Raw genomic sequence first — 24,575 nt, 5'->3', positions numbered from 1 at the left:
TGAAGCGAAATTTGAGACTGGATTGATTATTTCTTGGAAGGGAAGAGGAATCATGTTCTTTTGATGAAGAGCCATCGACAAATTTAGAAGTAACATCATATGTGCCGCAGAAAGTGCGCTGAGATCCTTGTGATTCGTGTTGTGTTTTAATGGCCTTGCAACAATATTAGTAGTACTCTCAGACGTTTCGTTGACAATACAGTTACCTGTCATGAAGTACTGTCTGGAAAAAGCTGGGTAATTATTCACTCGGATATTGATAGAATTTCAAGTGACGCAATTCGCTTTAAATATTCAGAAATGTAAAACAGCGCAGTCAGAAAACGAAAAAAACGTAGTATCCTTTGACCACAATATCAACGAGTCACAACTGGAATCGGTCAAATTATACGAACATGTGGATGTAACAATTTGTAGGGATATGAAATGGAACGATCACATAGACTCAGTCGTAGGTAAAGCTGGGGACAGACTTAGGTTTATTGGTACAATACCACAAACGAGACTGCTCACAAAACACTCGTGTGACCCAACCTAGAATATTGCACAAGTATGTGGGACCCGTACCAACTACGATTAATAGGGGATCAAAGAATGATAGCACGAATGGTTACAGATTTGTTTTACCCAACGGGGAGTGTCACGGAGATGCTGAAGAAACTAAACTGGCAGACGTTTGAAGACAGACGCAAACTATGCCTCGAAAGCCTACGTACTAATTTTCAAGAACCAGCTTTAAATTATGAATCTGGGAATGCACTATAACTACCAACGCATCGCTCACGTGGGAAATGCGAGTACAAGACTAGACTTATTACAGCGCGCACAAAGGCGATTGAACGATCAACAGTCCTGAACTCCATACATGAGTGCAACGGGCAGAAGTCATAAGACCTGTTATTTACAATGGGGGCACCATTCGTCGTTCACGGTACAGTGGTTTGCAGAGTGTAGAGGTAGATCAGGACAGCACGCTCAATGTGCAGTCTTGTCTTACCTTGTTGAAAGTAAGATCACTGATACCTCGAAGAGAGGGCACGGCTCCCGACTTTAATACCTCAGAAAAGCAGCTGCCACTGTTCAAATGAGTGGCTGTGTGAATAAGAGGTGATGTACATCGTGGAATCCCATTCCAATAAAGGCAGGTGCTGAGTCCAGAAGACTATGACGATTTCAATCAGACAACGTTATATCTACGCACGCATGATGCCATCGTGATGTTGCACACGCAACCGGAACTCTTTTCAAAAGAGTCTCACTCACCACTATCAGTGCGCATTTCTGTGTTGCCGCATTAAGGGAAGCCGCAACAAGGGACTGTGGTGATCGCTAGTGGTCCTCCAGATGTCGCAGCACTGGGCATATTGTTATTTCTCTTGCTGCAAACAAGGTACGTAGGTACTTCAGAAAGTAAGTTAGACATGTCGTCCTACGCTCAGACCATTGCGCAAGAGCGGCGCATTGTTAAACGAGAGTACATGTTCCGGGTTTCCTGTAGACAGAGTTCTGCTGCGGTGCGGATAACAAGTGCATCACAGTGTTGAAGTAAAATGGCGCGGCAAGTGGAAATATGCTCAAAATTTGAAATGCCTGGGTCAGTACAATTCTCGTAGCTAAATCTAAATTGCACACGAATTGACCATGAAATTCTGGCGGAATACGGACCAAATGCAACGTCGCGTCCAGCCACAGTGAAATGGCGCCAACAATTTGAGTAATGCCGCACACACGTGTGTGACGTCATCGGAAAGGAATGCCATTGACATTCCACATCCATTACAAGCGACAATGTCCAGCCTGCCAATGGCCTTCAATAAGTAATAATAAGTTTTTGCCTCGGCCAATTTCGGTTGAAAAAATGCAGAATTTTTTCAGGATAAAATTCAGTCGTCAGCTGCAAATATATTTTTATTATGTTTTACCGTTTTCAACTAATTAATCTGTCGTTTTCAGAAGACTACAAAATTAGCGATACTATAAATCCTTAGATCTTGGCTATACATATATGTGAATTATAAGAAGCATATTAAAGAAACGTATTTCGTAGTGGTTTAGTAGATGTCAATATCGGCTTCACAGAAGCGTAAAGTCATGGTATATCCAGAAATGTAATTATTTTAAACACAGATGGACAATTTACAGTAACTGAATTACATCTAGGTATCTGTTGTGCTAGCAGCAAGGAACATTTACAAAAGCGTACATAAAAAACAATCACATACTATATATACGAGAGTTGCCATAAAATAATGCACCACAATTTTTTTTCTCAGCCGAAAACAATGCTACGAACGCGAAATGTTACGTATGTATTATCTGAAGTCTCCTGAGTGAGCTCTCCAAGTTTGTCACTTCCGACAGATAGCGTAGCTGCAGAACAGTTTCATAATGGCGTCCGTAGGTGATGTACGTTACAAACAACGTGCCGTAATTGAATTTCTCACTGCGGGTAATATTCAGAAACGCTTTTGCAAAGTCTATGGAGCACCTGCTGTCGACTGAAGTACAGTTGGTCGCTGGGCACGGAGGGTGAGGTCATCACGAGGTGGTTCGGCGGAGCTCCACGATTTGCAGCGATCGAGGGGACCATCCACGGCTGTCACACCTGACATGTTGCAGCGAGCTGACGTTGTCTGGGCCTTTAAAGGATGCCATTCGTGGAAGGCATTTTGAGGACGATGAGGAGGTGATTCACACAGTGAAGCACTGGCTCCGCCACCAGGACAAGGATTGGTACCTCCAGGGCATACACGTCCTTGTGTCTCGCTGGAGTAACGTCACAGAACGGGATGGAGATTACGTAGCGAAATAGGGTGTGTAGATAAAACACCATTCTTTCGTGTGTGTAATTCTCATTATGTTTAATAAAGAACTGTTGAAGAAAACAATGCGGTGCATTACTTTCTGGGCAACCCTCGTAAATTTGTTGACATGCCGTAGAGTTAAGACTCTATGAAGAAGATATTGACAGCTGCTACACCAATACTACGTTAGTTTCGGTGATATACTTCCTACGCTTCACATAAATGTATAGCCAAAGTCTAAAGTAATATTCCTCTTTATGTAGGCTTCTAACGATGACAATTTGCCGAAACCGATAAAGCTCAATAAAAGTATATTTTCAACTGGCGACTGAATTTTGTCCTGAAGAAATATATACTACAGCTGCTGAAAATTACAGCCACGAATAAAGTAACACGGAGTTTGTTGTGGGAAGCCGGAGAATATTCACAATTTGGCCCCCATAGTTTGACGAAGTTCCGACTGGTGGCGGCTCTGTACGTAGTGCTTTTCAAGCAGAGCTTTCGTTGCGGTTCTTTTGCTCGAAAACCAGTGCATCGCAGATATTCATAGGGGCTTGCAGAATGTCTACGGAGATATGGCAGTGAACAAAAGCACGGTGAGTCGTTGGGCGAGGCGTCTGTCACTATCACAACAAGATTGCGCACTCCTGTCCGACCTCCGGCGTGTCGGCCGGCCGCACACAGCTGTGACTAATGTAATGTTGGACAGTGCGGACACTCTCATTAGACGTGATCGATGAATCACCGCCAAACACCTCGCTGCACGACTGGACGTCTCTGTTAGTAGCGCTGACACACTCGTCCGCCAGTTGGGGTATTTTAAGGGGTGCGCCTGCTGGGTTTCTCGCCTCCGAACAGAGGACCATAATGTGCAACGAAGGACCATCTGCACGGAGTTGCTTGCGCTTTACAAAGCTGGTCCTGACAATTTTTTGTCGAACATCTTTATACTTGGGTTCATGACTTCGAAGCGGGAACAAAACGGTAATCAATGGAGTGGCGCGACAACAAATGGTTCAAATGGCTCTGAGCACTATGGGACTTAACATCTGAGCACCAGTCCCCTAGAACTTAGAACTACTTAAACGTAACTAACCTAGGACATCACACACACACATGCCCGAGGCAGGATTCGAACCTGCGACCGTAGCAGTCGCGCGGTTCCGGACTGAAGCGCCTAGAACCGCTCGGCCACCGCAGCCGGCCGCGCCACAACATCTCTCCTCGGAAGATAAAGTTAAGAGAAGCACCCTTGGCCGGTAAAGTCATGGCGATGGTCTCCTGGGACTCTGATGGGGTTAATTCTGTTTGATGTCCTCCCCCTTAGTGCAACGATCAACTATGAACTGTACTGTGCTACCCCCAGGAAATTTAAGAAATAACTTCCGCTTGTTCTTCGCCACAAAAATGGAAACGAACTTTTCTTTCACCACAACGCAAGGCCTCAAACAAGTCTACGCGCCCAAAAGGACCACACAAAACTTCAAGAGACTGTTCTTCCTCATCCACCCTACAGCGCGGATCTCGTACCTTCCGACTTACATCCGTTCGGCCCAATGAAGGATGCACTCCGCGGAAAGCAGTACATGGATGATGGGGTGCTTGCTGGTGCAGCAAGACGCTGGCTCCGACGTCGACCAGTAGCGTGGTACCACGCGGGCACACAGGCCCTCCCAGTAAGGTGACGTAAGATTATCGCACTGAACGGATGTTATTACAGAGACTCGATGACGATGTTAAAAATAGTGTGACGTACCTGTGGCACTTTGGAGTGCAGTGCTGGATTCAATAAAGTTACCTGGGCTGACACAGTAATGTGTAACTTACTTTTTGAAGTTCCCTGGTACGTGAGATGGCTGTATGACCCTGAACTAACGAGCGAACGATACGTTCTCTGCGGCGCTAGCCACATGAGGCCGTTGAGAGTCAGCATGGCGTTGAATATGGCCTTGCTGAACCTATCGATTCGATATTCACATGACAGGTGTGGGATCCTGACCAACGCGAGTAGCAATGTTGCGTAACTACAAACCGCAGTCTCAACAAGGCAGGATACTACGACTGTCAAATTTCGGTATGTGATGGTAGACATATCACCTTACGCGAGGCACAACACAATCTTCCCATAAAAGATAAAACATTAAAATGCGATTTCTCCATGAGAAACCCGCTTACGTTATATACAGGCTTATTCGGAAAGTAAGGTACAATTGGCCACAAAATGGAAACCACAGTGAAACTCAAAAGTGTTTTATTTGTAAGAGTTAGCTACACTTTTCGGTTACTTCTCTACATAGTCGCCGCCCTGACTTAGACATCTGACGCAGCGTTGTACCAACTTTCCAAAACCCTCGTCCCAGAAGGCAGTCACCTGTACTGTTTGCCAATTCTCTATGCTGGTCCGCAACTCGTTGTCCGTGCCAAAATGTTGTCTTCATGACAGCAGAGATGAAAATCAGGGGGAGAAAAGTCCTCATTAACCCTGCAGTTTGCGGCCGAGAAGAAAATGCATGAAAGTTACGCTATTTGGGGTTGCCATGGAATCAGGAGAAATCTCTCAACAGGCACACAAATTTCGTGGGAGTCACTATTTTCTAGGCATCTTTACGTTCTCACTGTGCATTCATACTGAAAAGAGCGGCGTGACGCGATCGATGGGCATACTAGACATACTGTCCAACATATATGGGCGAAGTTTTATCGGATTTTCACTGTAGTTTCCATTTCGCGACCGATCGGACCTTACTTTCCGAATAACCCTCGTATATGACGTTACTCCAACATACTATGTGCGTATCCAAGCATTTAGTAAACTTTGTTGTTTGCCTTCTTCATGGTGTTGCAGTTTTAATGGCTAGCAATACATTTAATCCTTCACGAAATTTTTCACGAGTAACATACCCCGTTTTGAACCGAACATCTCAGTTCATGGCATCAGTGCTAGAAATGCGAGTAATCTACACTAATATTTAAAATTAGTTACTTTGGTCTAGAAAGGTGTCCATCACTCAGGTACACACATTATAGCGTACCAGCAGCCATAAAAAGTTTAGTTATTGGTAAAGTTCAGTTTAAGAGGAGTTTAAAGAATTTATTAGTGGTCAACTCCCTTACTCCAATGAATAATTTCTTTGTAAAACCAGCTGATGTATACATTATTAATAATATGAAACAGCTTGAATGTTTCTTAAAATATGCCTTTTGTACATCTTCGCAGCTGTAATGTAATCAGATAAGTAAGTATTCCAAATTGGTTTCTACTTGATGATGAGTGGCTATGTTACAGAGTTAAAAATTACCTTATATACCCCAGTGTATATACATTCACATATCTGTGATAAGTTTGTTATTACCTCTTAAATTAAAATACGCGCCAACTCAAGTCTAATTTAAACTACATATTTCATATCAGTATCACAGGCATCAGATGAAGCTGCTAAATATTCCAGAGGACTTTGTCCCGTATTGAAAAGTACCCATCAATGGAGTTTCTCAAACCAGTCTGGGCGAATGGCAGTGTATTTATTCCTGTCTGCCGTACTAACGAAATAAGCACATAAACACGCGAATGTTATTCTATTCGTAGACGGATGACGTGCGCGAAATTCCGCATATATCTGCTCCGCAAGCCACTGCACACTGTATTATCGATGACACTCTGTAGTAGTAGTACTAACCCATTCTTGTCCCACTTCATTCGCGTATGGGCTGAAAAGAACGTTCTAATCTCTGTTATTTTCATGATGGCTACGTCAGATATATGATGAATGCAAAATAAAAGTGTTGAACAGTCTACCTCAGTTCCCGGGTTTTCCAAATTTACTCAACACGGTTTTGCGAGCACAGCGATGCCTGTTTTTCAAATAATTAAGTTGCTTGAGTATATGCGGTACATTTCTATAGGGGCTCTACTGACCAAAAACGCATCTGAATTCCTTCGATACATGCTGCCATACCTACTTAAAATGGACTTCAAATACCGGAGCAGTAGGACCTACGCTTGAATTGCTTCCGCTACCATTTTTCAATCTGTTTCCTTTATTGATGCACCATTCTTTCTCAGGACCCTCACAGCAGATCTTAGTCTTTACTGCTGATTTTACATCTTTGTTCCATTTCATGTCGCTTCGTACTGCTGCCAGTTGGAATTCAAACAACGTCAGGCGCTTCAACGGCTTACCATTTATACTGTAATCAGATTAGATATGGAATTCTTTCAATTCTTTATACAGACTTAGGAATTCAGTTCTGCTAATGATACATACTCTAAATACTGCAACTAACATGAATAGAAACGTACTAATGGTCAATGCACAATTAACTTTACAAAATAAATCAGAGAAATGTTGTGCAGACTCTTGCAGCACAACAACCAACCAAGCCTAGTACTTGATTGAAACCAGTTATAAGAAGAAATAAAAAGAGCAATGATAGGTAACAGAGATTTAGTAATCGATATAACCAATAACTCAATATTAAGTCTTCGTCGCGGGAATTTACTCTTCGTAAGTCGGAGACATGTTGAGCCACCAATACTCGCGTTACTGACACATACTAAGCAATGACGCCTAAAACTGCACCAAGTTTACCATTTTCTGATACCAAGCAGGTTTAGTGTGTCAGGGCGAGGCTCGGTAAGTAAAATACCAACAGAAAAGTATAGAAAAATGTAAGAATATTCTTAGACACGAATATGGCGACTAGAAAAGGGATCATTAACACTTATTAACATTAATTACAGATGTCATACAGAATAAAAGTATTCATTCTCTGCGAATCTGCTTGGGAAAGGCAGGGGAGGAATATTCGATGGTGGCTGTTTAATTCAGAACAACCACTCCAGAACGATTCTTCCTACTCTTCCTGCTGCAGAGCAGAAATGTCACAAAGCGCGAGCCCCATGTAGAAAGAATGTCCTACAGCCTAGAACCAAGTGCGGGTTTTGTCAAACTCTCCTTGGTTTTTGACATACTTTTCTCACCTATTACGCATGAACATTCGTCTGCCATATAACATGTCCTTTGCTGGCAGATATAATATTTTGCAGCACTTACACCTGTCGAAACACACTAACTCCACACTGCTTTAATGCGAAGCAGACAAGAAGGGGTATTCGCATTTAGAAATATTAAACGTGACGTGACTGGAAGTCCTGACCTCCATTTACAAAGTTATATAACTCTGTAGGGATTTTCGGCAGAAAGTAGCTCAAGTAGAGCACGGACATGTCACCTCCACCGTCAGCATCGTAAGCTGACGAATGTCACGCGCTTAAACAGACGTCAAACATACGTCAAATTTGTATCAACGAATTACGCTGAAAGACTGTCTACCTACCAAGCAGATCCAATATACGAGCATTTTGGTGATAATCAAAGCACGGTTAACTGGAGTAAACTTTTCCCGCAATCAGTAATATTGCTTCAAGCTACCGAATATCCTAGAGCACTAAATGTCAGATCTTGACGAAAATTCGCTTCGGTGATACAAAAAATTAACCAGAAAGTTAAATCGTTCGCATAAAATATTGATGCAGTGATATAATCGTGTGCTTAGTGCAAACTTATTTGGTAAGGGACAGGGATCTGGTTACCGGCAATGGTTGATCTATTCCTTCCTTTCTCTGTTTATTGTTTTACGATACATTCCAGGTCTGAAATGAGGGAGACAGTACCACAGATCATGCCTGCCCCATCAGTGGAATTGCCTACAACACAAGCGACACATTCGTACAGGCTTCTAACGACGAGTGTAATTTCCTATCGATGCCTGTGAGTTCACGTTTCTACAACTGCCTACTTTGATTCACTTTGTCAGTCTCTCGGTATTCACGTTTTGAAATTAATTTCTTATCTTCCATCTGTAGGATGAAGGGAACCGCATGCATACGTGGGCGATCTTTACGGAATCCACCTGTATTTGAATTACATGCATCCACAGTACTAAAGAATTTTGTAAATGCAGTAATTGAATGTATTATGATGTTATTAAATGCATTTCTTTCCGATCCTCGTTTCAGCTATTGTGCCATTCCTACGCAATATTTCACTATGAAAAGCGTCAAGGTACATTCATTTCTCTTAAAGTCGTTATTCCCGTGTCAATAATATTCATTTATTCCGTGCCATTTGAACAATAACACAGGATTCCTCAGCATCTACACGAAAGGGCGTTGCACTACATGTAATAATTCACGACAATACTACACTTCCATTTATCACTGCGCCTGCAGCAGGCGTGACAGTTGGCACAATAGCCGAAATCGCGATCGTAAAGAAATACATTTGATAATAGTCAAGTGGAAAAAGTTGAATGGCCGGAATACATCCAGTTGTTCTTCTCTGCGGTCCTCTATTATTCCTGTCTTACGCTCCTATGTGCATCTTATTTTTTTACAACGGGATCTTTTCTTCCCACTCATGTTTATTAGTCACAACGACCTTGATGTTACGAACCTTCCACGACTCAAATTTAATATAGTTATTCTAATATTATATTCTGTCATTCTCAAACACTTTCCAGTGCAAGATTTCCTGTTTGGTTGATTGAACTGTTTATCCCTAATCTTAGCTGGAAGCTTCAAGTATCTGAGTATCTGATAGGTTTGCCGTTTGATTCCATATGCATCGTCCTCAGTACTACTGACCAAGGCGCGCAACGCACTTGACGCTGTTTCTTTTTACTCTGTGTAGGGATCCGCTTTTTACTTCGTGTCCAGATCCATTTTTCGCTTACCTGTTTTTTTCCCTAGGAAGTGTTTCTTCTCTTGCATAGATTCTTATATACAACGTTTTGCACGAACGTTCCATTCGACATCCATGTTAAGTTTAATTTGATGTATGTGCTTCAACATCCTGTGTCGATATGATGACGTCGGCGGTTCAGATCTCTGTATTTAGGTTTTTCACTGCTTTCCTAAATCGCTTAAGGTAAATGCCTTGGGAAAGGACACGGCCGATTTCCTTCCTCATCCCTCCCCCGATCCGAGCTTGTCCTTAGGCCCGGCGGACATAAAATCTTGTTCTACTTCCTTCCGACACTACGTCTAATATTTTTCTTCTAATAACTGTATTTTGTGAGTGTCCTCCAATTCATATATAGTAATTCTATAGGTTCTCTCCTCAGTTAAGAAAAATAAAGGAACGATTGTCGATTTGAAAGTTCCGTCGACGTACTCAGAGGTGAAATACTAGTTCGGATAGAACGAGAATGGGGAAGGAAAGATAGTTCGGCGTTCATTTAAGCAACGAACCCCAAATCACCTGAAGTAGTTTACGGAAAGCAGGGAAAAACTACATCCTATAACTGATCAAGGATCTGAAGTCGCCTTTTGCTCCATTGTGTTAATCACAGCACAACTTTCGGAAACGCACATGCTTAATAAGCAGGAGTGAAGCAGACACCAACTATGTTCGTTAATCATTTTTCGCACGATGACCTTCGTAAACAATAAAATATCAGTTTCCTTCATCAGTCCAGCAGCACCTTGTCAAACTGCCTAGAAGCAAGAGCTAATATCGGAACTCCATCGAGTCATTTAATTTTAAACGGTTGATTTCAGGTGGCGACGTGTAGAGAAGTAGTGGATTTGCACGGACCAATGATTCAGCAATTGCTCCTGCAGATATCGATACTGCATCTGACCAACAGGCGACTCCGTGTGTGTTGTTGTTGTTGTTGGATGATGTTTGGTTTGTGGGGCGCTCAACTGTGTAGTCATCAGCGTCCGTAAAAAGTCCCAATTTTTATACATTCCAATTTTTACACAGTCCAATCCAGCCACTGCCACGGATGATGACAGTTCAGTGCTGTGAATAAGCATGTTACACTGGTCGCCAAGTTTTCAGACTTTTACAGGTGCAGGTTCAAACATATGGCCGCTAACTGCTTTTAGTTTCCGTGAAGTAATATTTAGTCTCGTAGTCTAGAAGAGAGAAATTTTAAGTAAACAATGGTAACGCGACACTAAGCAAACTATAATTCAAGAAGTCCGAGTGCTTTGTGCTCATTTTGTTAATGACGCGTAATTTTAGTACTAGGAGGGCGTCTCCTGTTAACGTAGGACAGCTCTGCAGTGATGCATGCGCTGTTCATTGTTACACCTTGGTTTGCTCTCCGTGGATAAAGGTTAAGGTTAGATCTTCAGTGCGATCCCTGGCATCTCCACAGCTTAGAAAAACTCCTAAAATTATAAAAAGAATCTGACAATTCTGTAATTAATATGGGCACCAGAATGTTATCTACGTTTTCGAATATTATACAGTTTTTAAAAGAGGAAAATAAATTTCTTTAAGTATATGCTTCTTTTCGACTCTGAGTAACAAGCATGAGGGTAAAATTTCTAGGTCTCCTTAGGCTCCTGCAGGGAACGACAAATGCTTACGCTTAGCCATATTGTTTTCTGTGTCACTCTGGTAAGCTGAATTTCAAATAACAATGGCTCAATGAAGAATAAATGAGCCATACAAAAGCAGGAAATTTAGTGCTGGATATTGTGTTTTCCCTGTCCATACACGGCTATTTACTAATAAATTTCTGCAGGTATGAAATACAGAAGTATAGGTTGATATCCACTACTACCTCAAAGTTGGAAAAAAAGATTAATGATGAATTTAGTTACTATATTTATGTACGTTCTAAAGTATTTTATACGTACATTACACCATCTGACTTCCTAAACCTACTCACGAATCTTTTGATATGCATCGTATGTAATTGCTGAAGCAGTGTGTTGCCCATTGTGTATCAGTCAGAAAGTTCCCCGAATACCACTTACTGTGTGATATGTGACATAAATATTGACTTCATTAAATATGTTCATCTGCTATTCTGTTAAGTACAACTGTCGCGGAAAATCAGTAATTTTTTTGAGTTGCTACTCCCATTAGTATAAACTAAGCGTTTCCATAAAAACATACGCTTCCATAAACTTCAATCAAACTATTTTTTATTTTTAGAACCCTTATTAGTTTACAATGATGAGAGAAGTAGCCCAAAAATTTACTGATTTTCCACGACGGGTATACTGTACAGAATAGCATGTGAATATGTGTAATGAAGTCAATATTTCAGTCTCTTCATTTGCCGCATCAACAAAAAGATTCTTACATTCTCAATCATTAAAACAAATATCCGCCCAAGTCCATGAGTTGCCACATCTGAGCGAATTCTCCAATACTGCGACGAGCAACTTGTGTGAAAAAGTAAATGAGAGACAGTGAGAGTATGGATCATCGCTCTACGAATTTAGCAATGGAGCCTTGCAGCGTATGACTTCTCTTAATATAACTGGAAACAGAATCATAATTTAAAAATAAAATGAATGAAGCATTGTATTTTAGTTTTAGCTTGTATTATAAACCCGCCATTTCTTTTGGTATCACGTAACTGAAACGTCACAGAGAAAAGTAATAACAGAATATAATTACCAAAGCATCAGAAAACTCGTGTATCAAAACGAAATGAAACTCTTCCCTTCTCTTTCTTATTGTTATTGTTCAATTGCTCCACTTGCACAATCAGCTGCTTTACTCAAGTGCTGCAATAGGCTTACTCGCCTTCTCCGATCCACGCACGAGTTATTCGTGCCCTTTGCAAACAATCTCAGTCCGATACATGAAGGTATGAAGAGCTTCTCTGCGACTAAACTGATACTCGGGGGTCTCAGTGCACTTAAATATGTTCGTCTTTGTGCGAGTATCAAACTTCCCGTACTCACCTAACACTAGCCACTGCTAAAGCACATAAGCATACTATTTGCGATGCAGTAGCAATGATGTTGATGGTATGTAATCGTTATTATGAATATGCTGAAACTCAGCTATTTTGTAATGTGTTCCATAGCACAAACCAGCCGCAACAATACTTCTGAACAAGTATTAGACCAACCAGAGACAAGGGCGCATGTATAGTTAAACCCCATGGCTAAATGGCAGTTCCACACAGGTCATTTACATGCCACAGCTGTTAATTAGGTGGCATAATTAACTCACATGGCCGAACTAACTTCTTAAAAGTGTATAGAAAATATGAGAGATGGCCTACCATCTTAAAATTCCTTGTCTAAAAGAAACACTCCACAACTGCTTAGATACCGCTAAAAATTATTATTTTACGTGTAGAGTGTAGAGAAAATTTAAAGGTATAAACAGGAAAGAAGTACACGCATTATACAAAATCTCTCGACGTCACAGGAAAGCGTTTGACACGGTACCTCACGGTAGAGTGTTGACGAAGGTCCGAGTATAACGATTAGGTTCCCAGATATGTGAGTGACTCGAAGACTTCATAAGTAATAAAATCAACCAGTATGTTGTCGTAGACGGCGAGTGTTCATCAGAAAGAAGGGCATCGTCAGGAGTGCCCCAAGAAAGGGAGATAGGTTCGCTCTAATTCTCTATATACGGACAGGGTAAGCAGCAACTTACGGCTACTTGTTGATGAAGCTGTGGTGCACGGGAAGGTGTCGTCGTTGAGTGACTGCAGGAGGATACAAGAGGACTTAGAATTTCTAGTAGGTGTGATGAATGGCAGCTTGCGCTAAGTGAAGAGAAATGTAAGTTAATGCGTATGCGCAGGAGAAACAATCCAGTGACGTTCGATTACAGCATCGGCAGTGTGCTGCTTGACGCAGTCGCATCGATTAGATGTCTACCAGTAACGCTGCAAAGCGTTATGAATGGAACGAGCATGTTAGATTGGTAGTAGGAAAGGCGAGTGGCGGGCTTAATTTTATTCGAAGAATTTTTGGGAAGTGTAGCTTGTACATATAGGAAATGGCGTATAGAACACGATTTCGACCCATTCTTGAGTACTGCTCAAGTGTTTGGGACCTTCCCACCTTGTCGAATTAAAGAAAGATATCGAAGCATTTCAGAGGCGTGTTGCTAGATCTGTTAGCGATAGGTTCGATCAGCACCCAAGTATTACGGAGATGCTTCGTGAACTAAAATGGATATCCCTAAAGGAAAGGCGACGTTCTTTTCGCGAAGCTCTACTAAGGGAATTTAGAGCACTGGCATTTAAGGATGACTGACGTCAACGTACATTTCGCGGATGGGCCACGGAGATGTGATTAGAGAAATTAGGAGTTTTACGGACAGTTATATCGCTTTTTCATCGCTCTATTTGCGAGTCTAATACGAAAGGAAATGATTTGTAACGGTACGTGGTACCCTCCACCATGCACCATACAGTGGCTTGCGGAGTAGGTATGTGGATGTAGACGTAGATTCAGTTGCTTTAAATGACGCAAGCAACAGTGGATCACCTAGGTTGGCTTTGCCAAATTAATAGTTACCGTGTCAATTAGCCAATCCTACAATTATTAATACTTGGAACATGCCTGTTTGTGTATAGAACAGAGAAGCGGGTTGTCAGCGATATCCCTGCATCAGAATGCGTAATTCGTATCCTCGATATTTTTATCACCTTCTTCCCAAATATTAAGTACAATTAAGTTAACTGTTGTAGTCACCGGAACGTAAAACTACTAAGTATTAATATTATTTCATTCGACGTCAACTGCACAACACTCAAATAAAACAACACATCGAGTAGTCTCTCTGACACTGTATTGACTTTCACAGCCGTTGCCAGTTTCTATAAAATTTTGACGGAGACCACTTGCAGTATTGGTCGACAACCTGACGATGCGGTTGCATATCAGATAAAAGTTACTGAAGCTGTATTACTGTCTTTGGCGTGAAAATATAGTTTTCTTCCACATAAAAGAAGAAGGATCCGAATAAGAAATTCCTAAGCAAAGCAGGTAAAAATTTACTTGTAATTTTATTCCTTGAGACAATAATGTGGAAACTTTTTTCCCTGTAAAAGTCGTTCATAAATGGTAATAACTGGAATTTTTTATTCTAAATAAATTTTAATAGCTGCGACTCGCGCTAATGCTCCATTGACACAATTTTTAATTTAATGTAACGGAGCGAATATATCTGCCGAGTATTATCGTTGTTTCGCTGTCAACTTGGTTTCACACGGTTTATTGTTGAAGGAGGAGAGGGGGGGCCAGAGAGCGAGAGGGGGCGACAGGAGTTTGGAACATTCTACATTTCTGTTTTTAGACCACCTAGAACTTTCTTAACGACGCATTTAATGTGAACTTCAGTTCATTCTCCGTTGTTAACAACAACAATTAAACTGCGAGCTACTACTGTCAGCCCTGCACAGAACAGCGCCTTTACAATTGTTTCAGATGACTGCGCAAAACAATGCATCCAGAGAAAAATATGTCTCTTTCATGCCAAAGACAACCAACTCCTCTAGCAAACGAAAGAACTTTACTTTCAAGAATTCTCATTTACAATTCGCTTATCCCACAACTGCATAAAACTGACTATTCAGAAGGATAAAACTGGTGCACAGGTGGATATTTATACTTTTAATCAAGTTTCGATGTCCTCCTGAAATCATTATATTTTTTGTATTAAATAAAATTGTGCACCTCACATTTTTTTTTTTTCATCTTGCGAAAATCTCAGCAAACATTCAATCACTAAGTTTCATGAAGATGCTAAATATATTCATCAAGCACAAATTGTGAGGCGCACACACAATGAAGCTGCAGAGGTTTCGAGAGAAGTAGTTGTCTCACTCTGCACCTGTGAAGAAAACAATGTGATAAAACTACTGGTGCGTCGCAACAATTAAACATTAACCTGCGATGTAGGAGTGAGCGTTGTATAACGAAAGTAAAAGTACTGTATGAGGAACATTTACAGGCACGGCCATTGAAATCGACCAGAACCATCAAACTATTCTGTATTACACTCATCTGTTACATCTTCTGCAAGATGCCAAAAGACAGGGGGCGCAGTTATATGTTCGTGTTGCAATATGTCCAAAAGAAATCACTAGAAGTAGACATATTGAAATAATAATCACAGTCTCACGTTGGTGCACTAAATCAGAACAATTGTAATGGAAAGCATAAATCAGTCACAACTTGATTTTACGTTTTACTTTAAAACCTTGTTGCCAGTTTCGAATTCTAATTAATTCACCTTAACAGGGGTTACAAACTTATTTCGTCAAAAAGTCTCATGCTGCTTGTTTCACATACGTGACTAACAAACTTAGTAAATAGTCGCTGACCATGAATTTGGTAAATTCCAAACGAGTAACGGTATTTTTACATACAGTTATTTACAACCAAATTATGGCTGATTGCTGCTATCTATATAAAATATTTTGTATTCCATAAGTAACGTTTCTCTACAAATGCTGTTACTTTACAAAACAGCAGTACTAACTGCGGTTTGGATTGCAGATTTCAGAGAGTGACTATAAGTAAATCTAGACTGTGGTGTAAAACACATTTTTCTTTAACCTTAGCAAATTAATTCAATATAACTGACTTTTGTTCGGCTAATACTTCCTTGAACTCTTTGCAAATACTCAAAAAAACTAAATTGCAGAGTTTAACTGAACTAAACATGGGTCACATTTTGCAAAAGTACATTTCTAACGAATGAAATTTGTAATGCGCCGGTCCCGGTAAATACCTCAATTCAGACCTGACATTTACAGCAGCTGACGCGCACGTAACTGCGCCACTCTTAATAATCGGATCACGCACGTCATACGGTTGGAAATGACATATACCTTTTTCCTTAAAGAGAGATGATTTCCGTCGTTTAAAATCTTTATTCTTTGAAATTTCAGGAACAACAAACATACGGTGGACTGCTAAAAGGCTTCAGCACAGAACTGGAAATATGTTTAATTGAAGGCTCAAAATTTACTCTTATACATGTTTCTTTCTCATCTGACCAATACGCTATTGTGAAAATAAACTACGAAATAACTTAAAAATAACCGCCTCAGAAGGCGCATAAAATAATAAAACGACTAAGCGAAAAAGCCTCCAGACAAAAGTCAGGGGAAAGGCTCGCTTACGCAATTAAGAATGCGCCCTCGGTGTATTGCGAGCGCGCAGTTTATTTAGAGCACACTCAGGAATCGCTTGCGAATGATACACCGTTACACAGCTATATCTGTACCAGGGCAGCACGTAATTTGGCGCTGAGCACACTCGATATCTGTTATCAGTTGTCGTTTATGAATGAATAGATACCAACTCTTAAAGTCATAAAATCGAGTACTTACTATGAGTGTCAAATTTTCGTATAATTGTCTCGATGATTGTAGTCCGTGGAGCGACGTGTCCTCTTCGAACTGGCATTGCTGAATCTACTTGTTCAGTACAAAACCAATGTTTACCGCGTAAAAAATACAAAGCTCAACACCACACACACACGATTCGGTATTTTAGGTTTTCACTTGACTGCTCGAGGGTCTCCGAATGACTAAGCACGAAAGCGGGTTATCTACATTTTAAGTTCTAGTTTAAGCAGCTGCCGTTACCCTAAATCGAAAATTGAAACGAAAATGTGAAAGAGTTACTACGCGACTAGAGAGCGGAGCATCGGCCGACCTACTGCGTAGGCGGACGCCGGCACACTGCGCGTCGCCGTCGGTAGCCGAGGCGGAGGGGGCCGGGGCCTGCGCAGCCTGGCGCAGGGGGCGCTACCAGTCAAATGCGCCCAACGCTGCCAACACGACGAGCGGCGAGCGTAATCAAATGATGAGGCGCCCAAGCCACGGCTGCTCACAACTGTCATTCTGTCGTGTCGAGTGTTCTGTCTAGCTACAGCTATAGCATTCTCATGTAGAAACTTCCAGCTTTTTTTGTCTGTTTTGCGGTCGAATTGAAAATTTTCATGGTGACTGGGGCATAACGCCAAACTTGTTCTGACGTTTTGAAATATTTCAGATGCAGAACGTGCACGCTGACTGGTGCAGCAACTACGAACAAGAACACGAAACAATTACAAAAATACCTGTTGCAACTACACTGCTGAGGAGTTTACTACTGTCTGTGACACGTAGTTTGCGTTGTACACTGTATTTAGATGCCTTTATAGTTATGAATATCAGCAGCAACAGGAGTATAGCGAAAGACTATAGGAAGTTTCAGACTAGAGTACCGTGAAATGGGTGAATAGAAACAATGGGATGAATAGAATCGAAACTACTAAAAAAAGTTATATGTTTTCGTGTCAGAAGGAAACATGGGAGCATAATTAAAAGGTTGGTTTGTCCACCTTGGTACTGAACCAGTTTAACAGGGAAATTACGAATTTCAAAACTGACGACACTGTCAATACACGTTTTGATCACTATATAACAAACATCGGAAGTGTTACTGAATGTGCTTACTGCGAACTTTAATTGTAATCACAAATATAAATTCTGTTGGTTTAATAGTGCACGGTAAGCAGATGTGCAATCCCGGGCCGGCCGATGTGGCCGATCGGTTCTAGGCGCTTCAGTCTGGAACCGCGCGACCGCTACGGTCGCAGGTTCGAATCCTGCCTCGGGCATGGATGTGTGTGATGTCCTTAGGTTACTTAGGTTTAATTAGTTCTAAGTTCTAGGGGACTGATGACCTCATATGTTAAGTCTCATAGTGCTCAGAGCCTTTTGAACCATTTTTGCAAACCCGCTTCGTTAACCAAAAGTTCAGTTTTAAAATATACTTTAGTCTGTCTTGTCTTCCGGCTAATTGAAAATGAAGGGTTCTGTGCTCAGAACTTATGGGATGATTTAAAACAATATTGGAGTTTCTTCAGAAGATGACAAAGAATTAGATGGAAATGAAGCATCTGACGCTGTTCTCAACCCAGGAGATTAGGTAGTGATTAAAGTATATGGAAAAGTAGGCAGTCATTTAGATCGTATGGATGTACAATTTTTTATTTAGAAGGCCAACGTTATGTTGATATTTTATTGAAAAAAAGGCGATTAGACGCGTTTATTTTAACAGATGAGTCATTTTTTTAGTCAAGGAGATTTTCGAAAGTTCTTCGTTACTTCTGGGGTACGACTTGAGATTGAGACATGGTTTTTAAACATGATGTCACTGACTTAAGATGTAAACAAAAAGGCCGAGTTTATCAATTTCATGTTAAAATAAAGTAATTAGAGATATAACAATTTTTATTTGGAAAACAGAACAAAAAGTACAATTTATGCAATATGTTTTACTTTTTCTATCAAATAAAACTATGCTGAACCAGATAAAATTTCTTTGTTATTCTTCTAAATCCAGAACAGATTCTGACATAGCCCTATTCATCCCTAAGAGCCGGCCGCTGTGACCGAGCGGCTCTAGGCCCTTCAGTCCAGAACCGCGCTGCTGCTACGGTTGTGGGTTAGAATCCTGCCTCGGACATGGATGTGTGTGATATTCTTAGATTAGTTAGGTTTAAGTAGTTCTACGTCTAGGGGACTGATGACCTCAGATGTTAAGTCCCATAGTGCTTAGAGCCATATGAGCCATCCCTAAGACGAATAAATAGGAAATAATAATGAGACTAACACTACTTTTTCTGTTGACCCCTCTTTTACCGGAGTCAATAGAAAGATAAAGTTTTTTACTTTTTACGATATAGAATCGCGAGCTAAAGCCCAAAACTAATTATAAATTTAAATACAATACCTATAATCTCACATAATTTTGATTTTCATGTTTCTTTTTAAAAATATCATTTTTATTTTTTGAAGTTCAAAAGTGTTTCTATTCACTCAATTTTACAGTAATTACAATTAAGTTGTGACGGTTCGAACCTACAAAAGAAGGCGGGGTCCGAGAGTTTCCTAGTAGTTGCTACACTGGCCAGTTGTTCTCGTTGCGCATCTGACTCAGGAATACCGGTAGAAATTTGAGACTCTGCTTCCTACACTTCGTCGATGACGAGGGCTATTATCACCTGAAAGTAAATCGTTGGACTTCTAAGCTTTATTTAGCACAATCTTACGAAGAAACACAAGATTGTGTCTGGGCGCACGAAAATTCTTCAAATGGTTCAAATGGCTCTGAGCACTATGCGACTTAACTTCTGAGGTCATCAGTCGCCTAGAACTTAGAACTAATTAAATATAACTAACCTAAGGACATCACACACATCCATGCCCGAGGCAGGATTCGAATCTGCGACCGTAGCGGTCGCTCGGTTTCAGACTGTAGCGCCTAGAACCGCACGGCCACTTCGACCGGAACGAAAATTCTTGTTCACGCATTTAAGTGCTGGAAGTTTTAACCTTTTCGCTCAGGTGAACTTCTGTAGAAGTCGGGAGCAAATGTGTCGCTCAGTCGGTGGACTGCAACAGTCGAGTGTGGCACGTGCCGGCCAGCCGGTGGACTGCTGTAGCAGTTCCGCTCCGCTTCACTACGCTCGACTTGTCTGGAAGTTTGACCTACCTGTATGTATCATCTAGAGGGTTTGTTCAGTGTCTGTAGTTGACTAGTGTCACTAGGTGGCAGTTGCATTCAGTTACAAAGCGTTGGTTTCGCTTCAGTTGACTGCTCATTTCCCGCCACGTGTCGAATCTGAAGTGACGTGATGTTAACCTCAGTTTGTACTAGAAGTGATGTGGCAGATAAACGATATACTGTGGAGGACGCTCGTTCTCTCATACTGGATAGTGACTTTGAATCAACGTCCGAATCTGAAACATGAAACACCTATTGTGGTTTCCTCTACATCAGGTACACGTGCTACTCCAGCTGTTCCATTGATATCCCCAGACTTGGATTTGTGCACAGACATGACACACAATATCAAAAACTTATGTGATTTGAATAAATATTTTCCCGAATAAATATACAGTAAAATGTCCAATAATTGTGATACACTACGAGCGTGAAAGCAGGACAGAGTGGCACCGCGGGCAGCGTGAAAAATGCGCCGTACAGCTAGCACGGCCGGACGGGACTGGTGCTCGTCCACAGCGCCGACGCAACAATCACGTGAAAGGGTTAAAGAAGTCGTCAACATACGAATATCTTAGTATTGCATAGAGCATGTGCATGATATATGTCAAATAAGGAAGTTTAACAGTTTACATCTGGACGCGAGGTATGTTACATCTCCGCGGCGCGTTATTGACGAAAGCTAGACGTAATAATTTGCCTACTAGGAGTTAAAGAGAAACACAGATGCTGTTATGCAATTCAGACGACGATGCTGACGGCAATCGAAGTAAACCTGAGGTTTTGTCCAAGACTGCCTCATAACCGAGACTTTGTAGACGTAGGGTCAAAATGGTTCAAATGGCTCTGAGCACTATCGGACTCAACATCTTAGGTCATAAGTCCCCTAGAACTTAGAACTACTTAAACCTAACTAACCTAAGGACATCACACACACCCATGCCCGAGGCAGGATTCGAACCTGCGACCGTAGTAGTCCCGCGGTTCCGGACTGCAGCGCCAGAACGCTAGACCACCGCGGCCGGCTGTAGACGTAGTTTTTACCTATTTTTCAATTTTTGTGTGATTCCAAGGAATACTTTTTAGCTTGTCAAATACTTAAAATTTTTGTTTAACACTGTTTTCTTAAGGTTTCCCTGCATTACAGCTGTTACTTTCCGTTACAAACAGTAAAAAAAAAAAAAAAAACACACGTCAAAAAAGTTTTGCATCACCTCGGTTTCGAGAGTTCCAGAACCTGCACAGAAAATTAGAATAGATAACAACATAAACATCATTTCCACCCTTTTTGTTGCTCATGGAAACCACACATTGCATATTGTACCACCATACAGCGAGACATTCAGAGTTGGTGGTCCAGATTGCTGTACACACCGGTGCCTCTAATACCTAGTATCACGTCCTCTTGCATTGATACACGCCGGTATTCGTCGTAGCATACTATCGACAAGTTCATCAAGGCACTGTTGGTCCAGATTGTCACACTCCTCAACGGCGATTCGGCTCAGAGAGGTTGCTTGATCATGTCGTCCACAAACAGCCCTTTTCAATCTATCCCAGGCATGTTCGATAGGGTTCATGTCCGGAGAACATGCAGGCCACTCTACTCGAGCGATTTTATTATCCTGAAGGAAGTCATACACAAGATTTGCACGATGGTGGCGCGAATTGTCGTCCATGAAGACGAATGCCTCGCCAATATGCTGCCGATATGGTACCACTATCGGTCGGAGGATGGCATTCACGTATCGTACAGCCGTGACTGCACATTCCATGACCACCAGCAGCGTACGTCGGCCCCACATAATGCCACCCCAAAACAGCAGGAAACCTCCACTTTGCTGCACTCGCTGGACAGTGTGTCTCAGGCGTTCAGCCTGACCGGGTTGCCTCCAAACATGTGTCTGACGATTGTCTGGTTGAAGGCATATGCGACACTCATCGGCGAAGGGAACGTGATACCAATCCTAAGCGGTCCATTCGGCATGTTGTTGCGCTCATCTGTACCGCGCTGCATGGTGTCGTGGTTGTAAAGATGGACCTTGCCATGGACGTCGGAAGTGAAGTTGTGCTTCATGCAGCCTGCTTGCACAGTTTGAGTGGTAACACGACGTCCTGTGGCTGCACGAAAAGCATTATTCAACATGGTGGCGTTGCTGGCAGGATTCCTCCGAGCCATAATCCGTACGTAGCGGTCATGCACTGCAGTAGTAGCCCTTGGGTGGCCTGAGCGAAGCATGTCATCGATAGTTCCTGTCTCTCCGCATCTCCTCCATCTCCGAACAACATCGCTTTGGTTCACACCGAGACGCCTGGACACTTCCCTTGTTGAGAGTCCTTCCTGGCACAAACTAACAATGCGGACGCGATCGAACCGCGGCATTGACCGTCTGGGCATGGTTGAACTACAGACAACACGAGCCGTGTATCTCCTTCCTGGTGGAGTGACTGGATCTGATCGGCTGTCGGACCCCCTCCGTCTAATAGGCGCTGCTCATGCATGGCTGTTTACATCTTTGGGCGGGTTTAGTGACATCTCTGAACAGTCAAAGGCACTGTGTCTGAGATACAATATCCACAGTCAACGTCTGTCTTCAGGATTTCTGGGAACCAGGGTGATGCAAAACTCTTCTTGATGTGTGCAATACAGCAGCCGCGCATTAGTGGTGGTCGTGAGCGGAAATACTTCGTCCTTCTCGGTGCTAGCGACTGAAAACACCCAAAGTCGAAAAGTTCAGACGGTATATTGTGTCCCTTGTCGATTATAATGCCCATACTGAGAACTCGAATAGTGACGTACCAAAACCAAGGTGGAGAAAGCTTCTCGAATAGATACTGAACTGCAGTGAATGATGGATCAAAGCGACAGCCAGGCTAACCATGACTTACAAATCAGTGAGCATGTAATATAGCATGCATTTCCACATGCGATCCCAATCACAACTAATGCAATAAACCGAACAGTTGCAGCACAGCGATATCCCGGATGCCAGAAAATGTCAGCAGTGCCACAACACGTACAGCTGCAACAACAGAGGGGTGGTGCAGTTGTAACAGACTGGGCTCCTACTCGTGAGGGAGGCCTGATATAGGTTTGAGTGGTTTTTCTAAATCAATTAAGACAAGATTCCAGGATGGTTCGTTTGAAAAGAACATGAGCTGTGTGAGCCGTGGGGGAATCGCTGGTGCCAATGATTCTCTTTCTAGTTAGGGCAGCAGTCCAGGTTGCTCTGGCATACGTGTTTTCTCTTTGATTTTTCTCTTCTGGCCGCTATTTAAGCGCGGCGATGTGAGGCTTGGTTTTCCGCTCCGGGGCACTAGAGGTCGTGCTTGCCCGTGGTATGGGCGCAGGTGTCTCGTAGTCTCGTAGTGACCGTTCCGTGGCGCGTTGGTTGCTCGCGGCGCCGTGTTACGCTTTGAGAAGTGTGTCAGCGACGGACTGGTGGTGATGGCCTCTAATGTTCTAGCAAGAGTGTATATACGAGTAGTACGACTTGAGGCTGGATGCCTAAGTACGCTATGTGGAGTCTCGTCGCTTGCTGCTACTAACGGTGGGCACCGCTAACTTCTTTGAAGTGGCATTGGTTATCAGTCTGATCGTAATTTGTGTTCACAGCCGGAAACAGTGTTTGACTATGGTTATCCGCGCTGAGGCGGAAATAAGGAATTCACTCTTGGTTCCGGTAGATATACAGGGTGTCCCAAAATTATGTATGCACTCTTTGAAACAGAATAGACTATCTCTTTAATTAAAGGAGACAGAAATACAATTTTTGTGGGTAATAATTTAGAAGGCGGTGAAAGACATAAAAATGCTTCCTTGTGTTTCAGGACTGTCAGCAAACATGACGCTATCGTTTGAACAAAGGAAATGGGTGCTAAAGTGTTACTGGAAAACAGAAAATGTGAGTGCGGTACGCCGACATTGGAGAGTTGAATTTGGAATACCACCACCGGCAAGAGTAACAATTACAAGAATCAGAGATAAGTTTGAAGCCAAAGGAACGGTGCACGATATGAAGAAGGGACATAGCGGACGAAAGGGTTCAACAGACAGTGAGAGTGTTGGTGCAGTAATCCAGGCATACACATGATCCCCGAAGAAATCTGTGAGGCAGTACTCTCGTGAGACTGGGATCTGCAGAAGCAGTGTCCATAGAATTTTGCGATCTCAGAACCTTAAGCCTTACATTCCAAGACTCCTCCATGCTCTTAACGAGGCTGATCCTCGTAGGCGAAGCGAATTTTGTGAGTGGTTCATTAACAGATGTTAAGAAGAGCAACGTTTCCAAGATCGAATTCTTTGGTCAGATCAAGAGACATTTAGATCTGATGGGACAATTAACCGCCTTAATTGCGCATACTGGGCCAGGGAGAATCCATACGTAACCGAGAAAAGGCATATTAATCTACCTGGTGTAGTCTGTCTTCTAGAGGGTTAATCGGGCCGTACTTCTTTGACAACACTGTCACGGGCG

General features: G+C 42.2%; 1 protein-coding gene across 3 annotated transcripts in view; it reads right to left on the bottom strand.

Annotated features, from left to right (window-relative positions):
* Positions 1 to 17,271, bottom strand: part of LOC126184928 (potassium voltage-gated channel subfamily H member 2-like) — a 1,246,473-nt gene extending 1,229,202 nt beyond the window's left edge. For all 3 annotated transcript variants that reach the window (XR_007536905.1, XM_049927600.1, XM_049927601.1), the window contains exon 1: positions 16,929 to 17,271. Coding sequence is in view for 2 of the 3 variants with exons in the window: in XM_049927600.1 (XP_049783557.1) it covers positions 16,929 to 17,004 (76 nt within the window). In the remaining variant the exon portion in view is untranslated. The remainder of the gene's footprint in view (positions 1 to 16,928) is intronic.
* Between the last annotated feature and the right edge of the window lie 7,304 nt (positions 17,272 to 24,575).

The sequence above is a fragment of the Schistocerca cancellata genome, chromosome 4 (assembly GCF_023864275.1).
Source record: "Schistocerca cancellata isolate TAMUIC-IGC-003103 chromosome 4, iqSchCanc2.1, whole genome shotgun sequence".
Classification (NCBI taxonomy): Eukaryota; Metazoa; Arthropoda; class Insecta; order Orthoptera; family Acrididae; genus Schistocerca; species Schistocerca cancellata.
The sequence above is the reverse complement of the archived record's forward strand: the minus strand, read 5'-3'. Positions and strand labels throughout refer to the sequence as shown.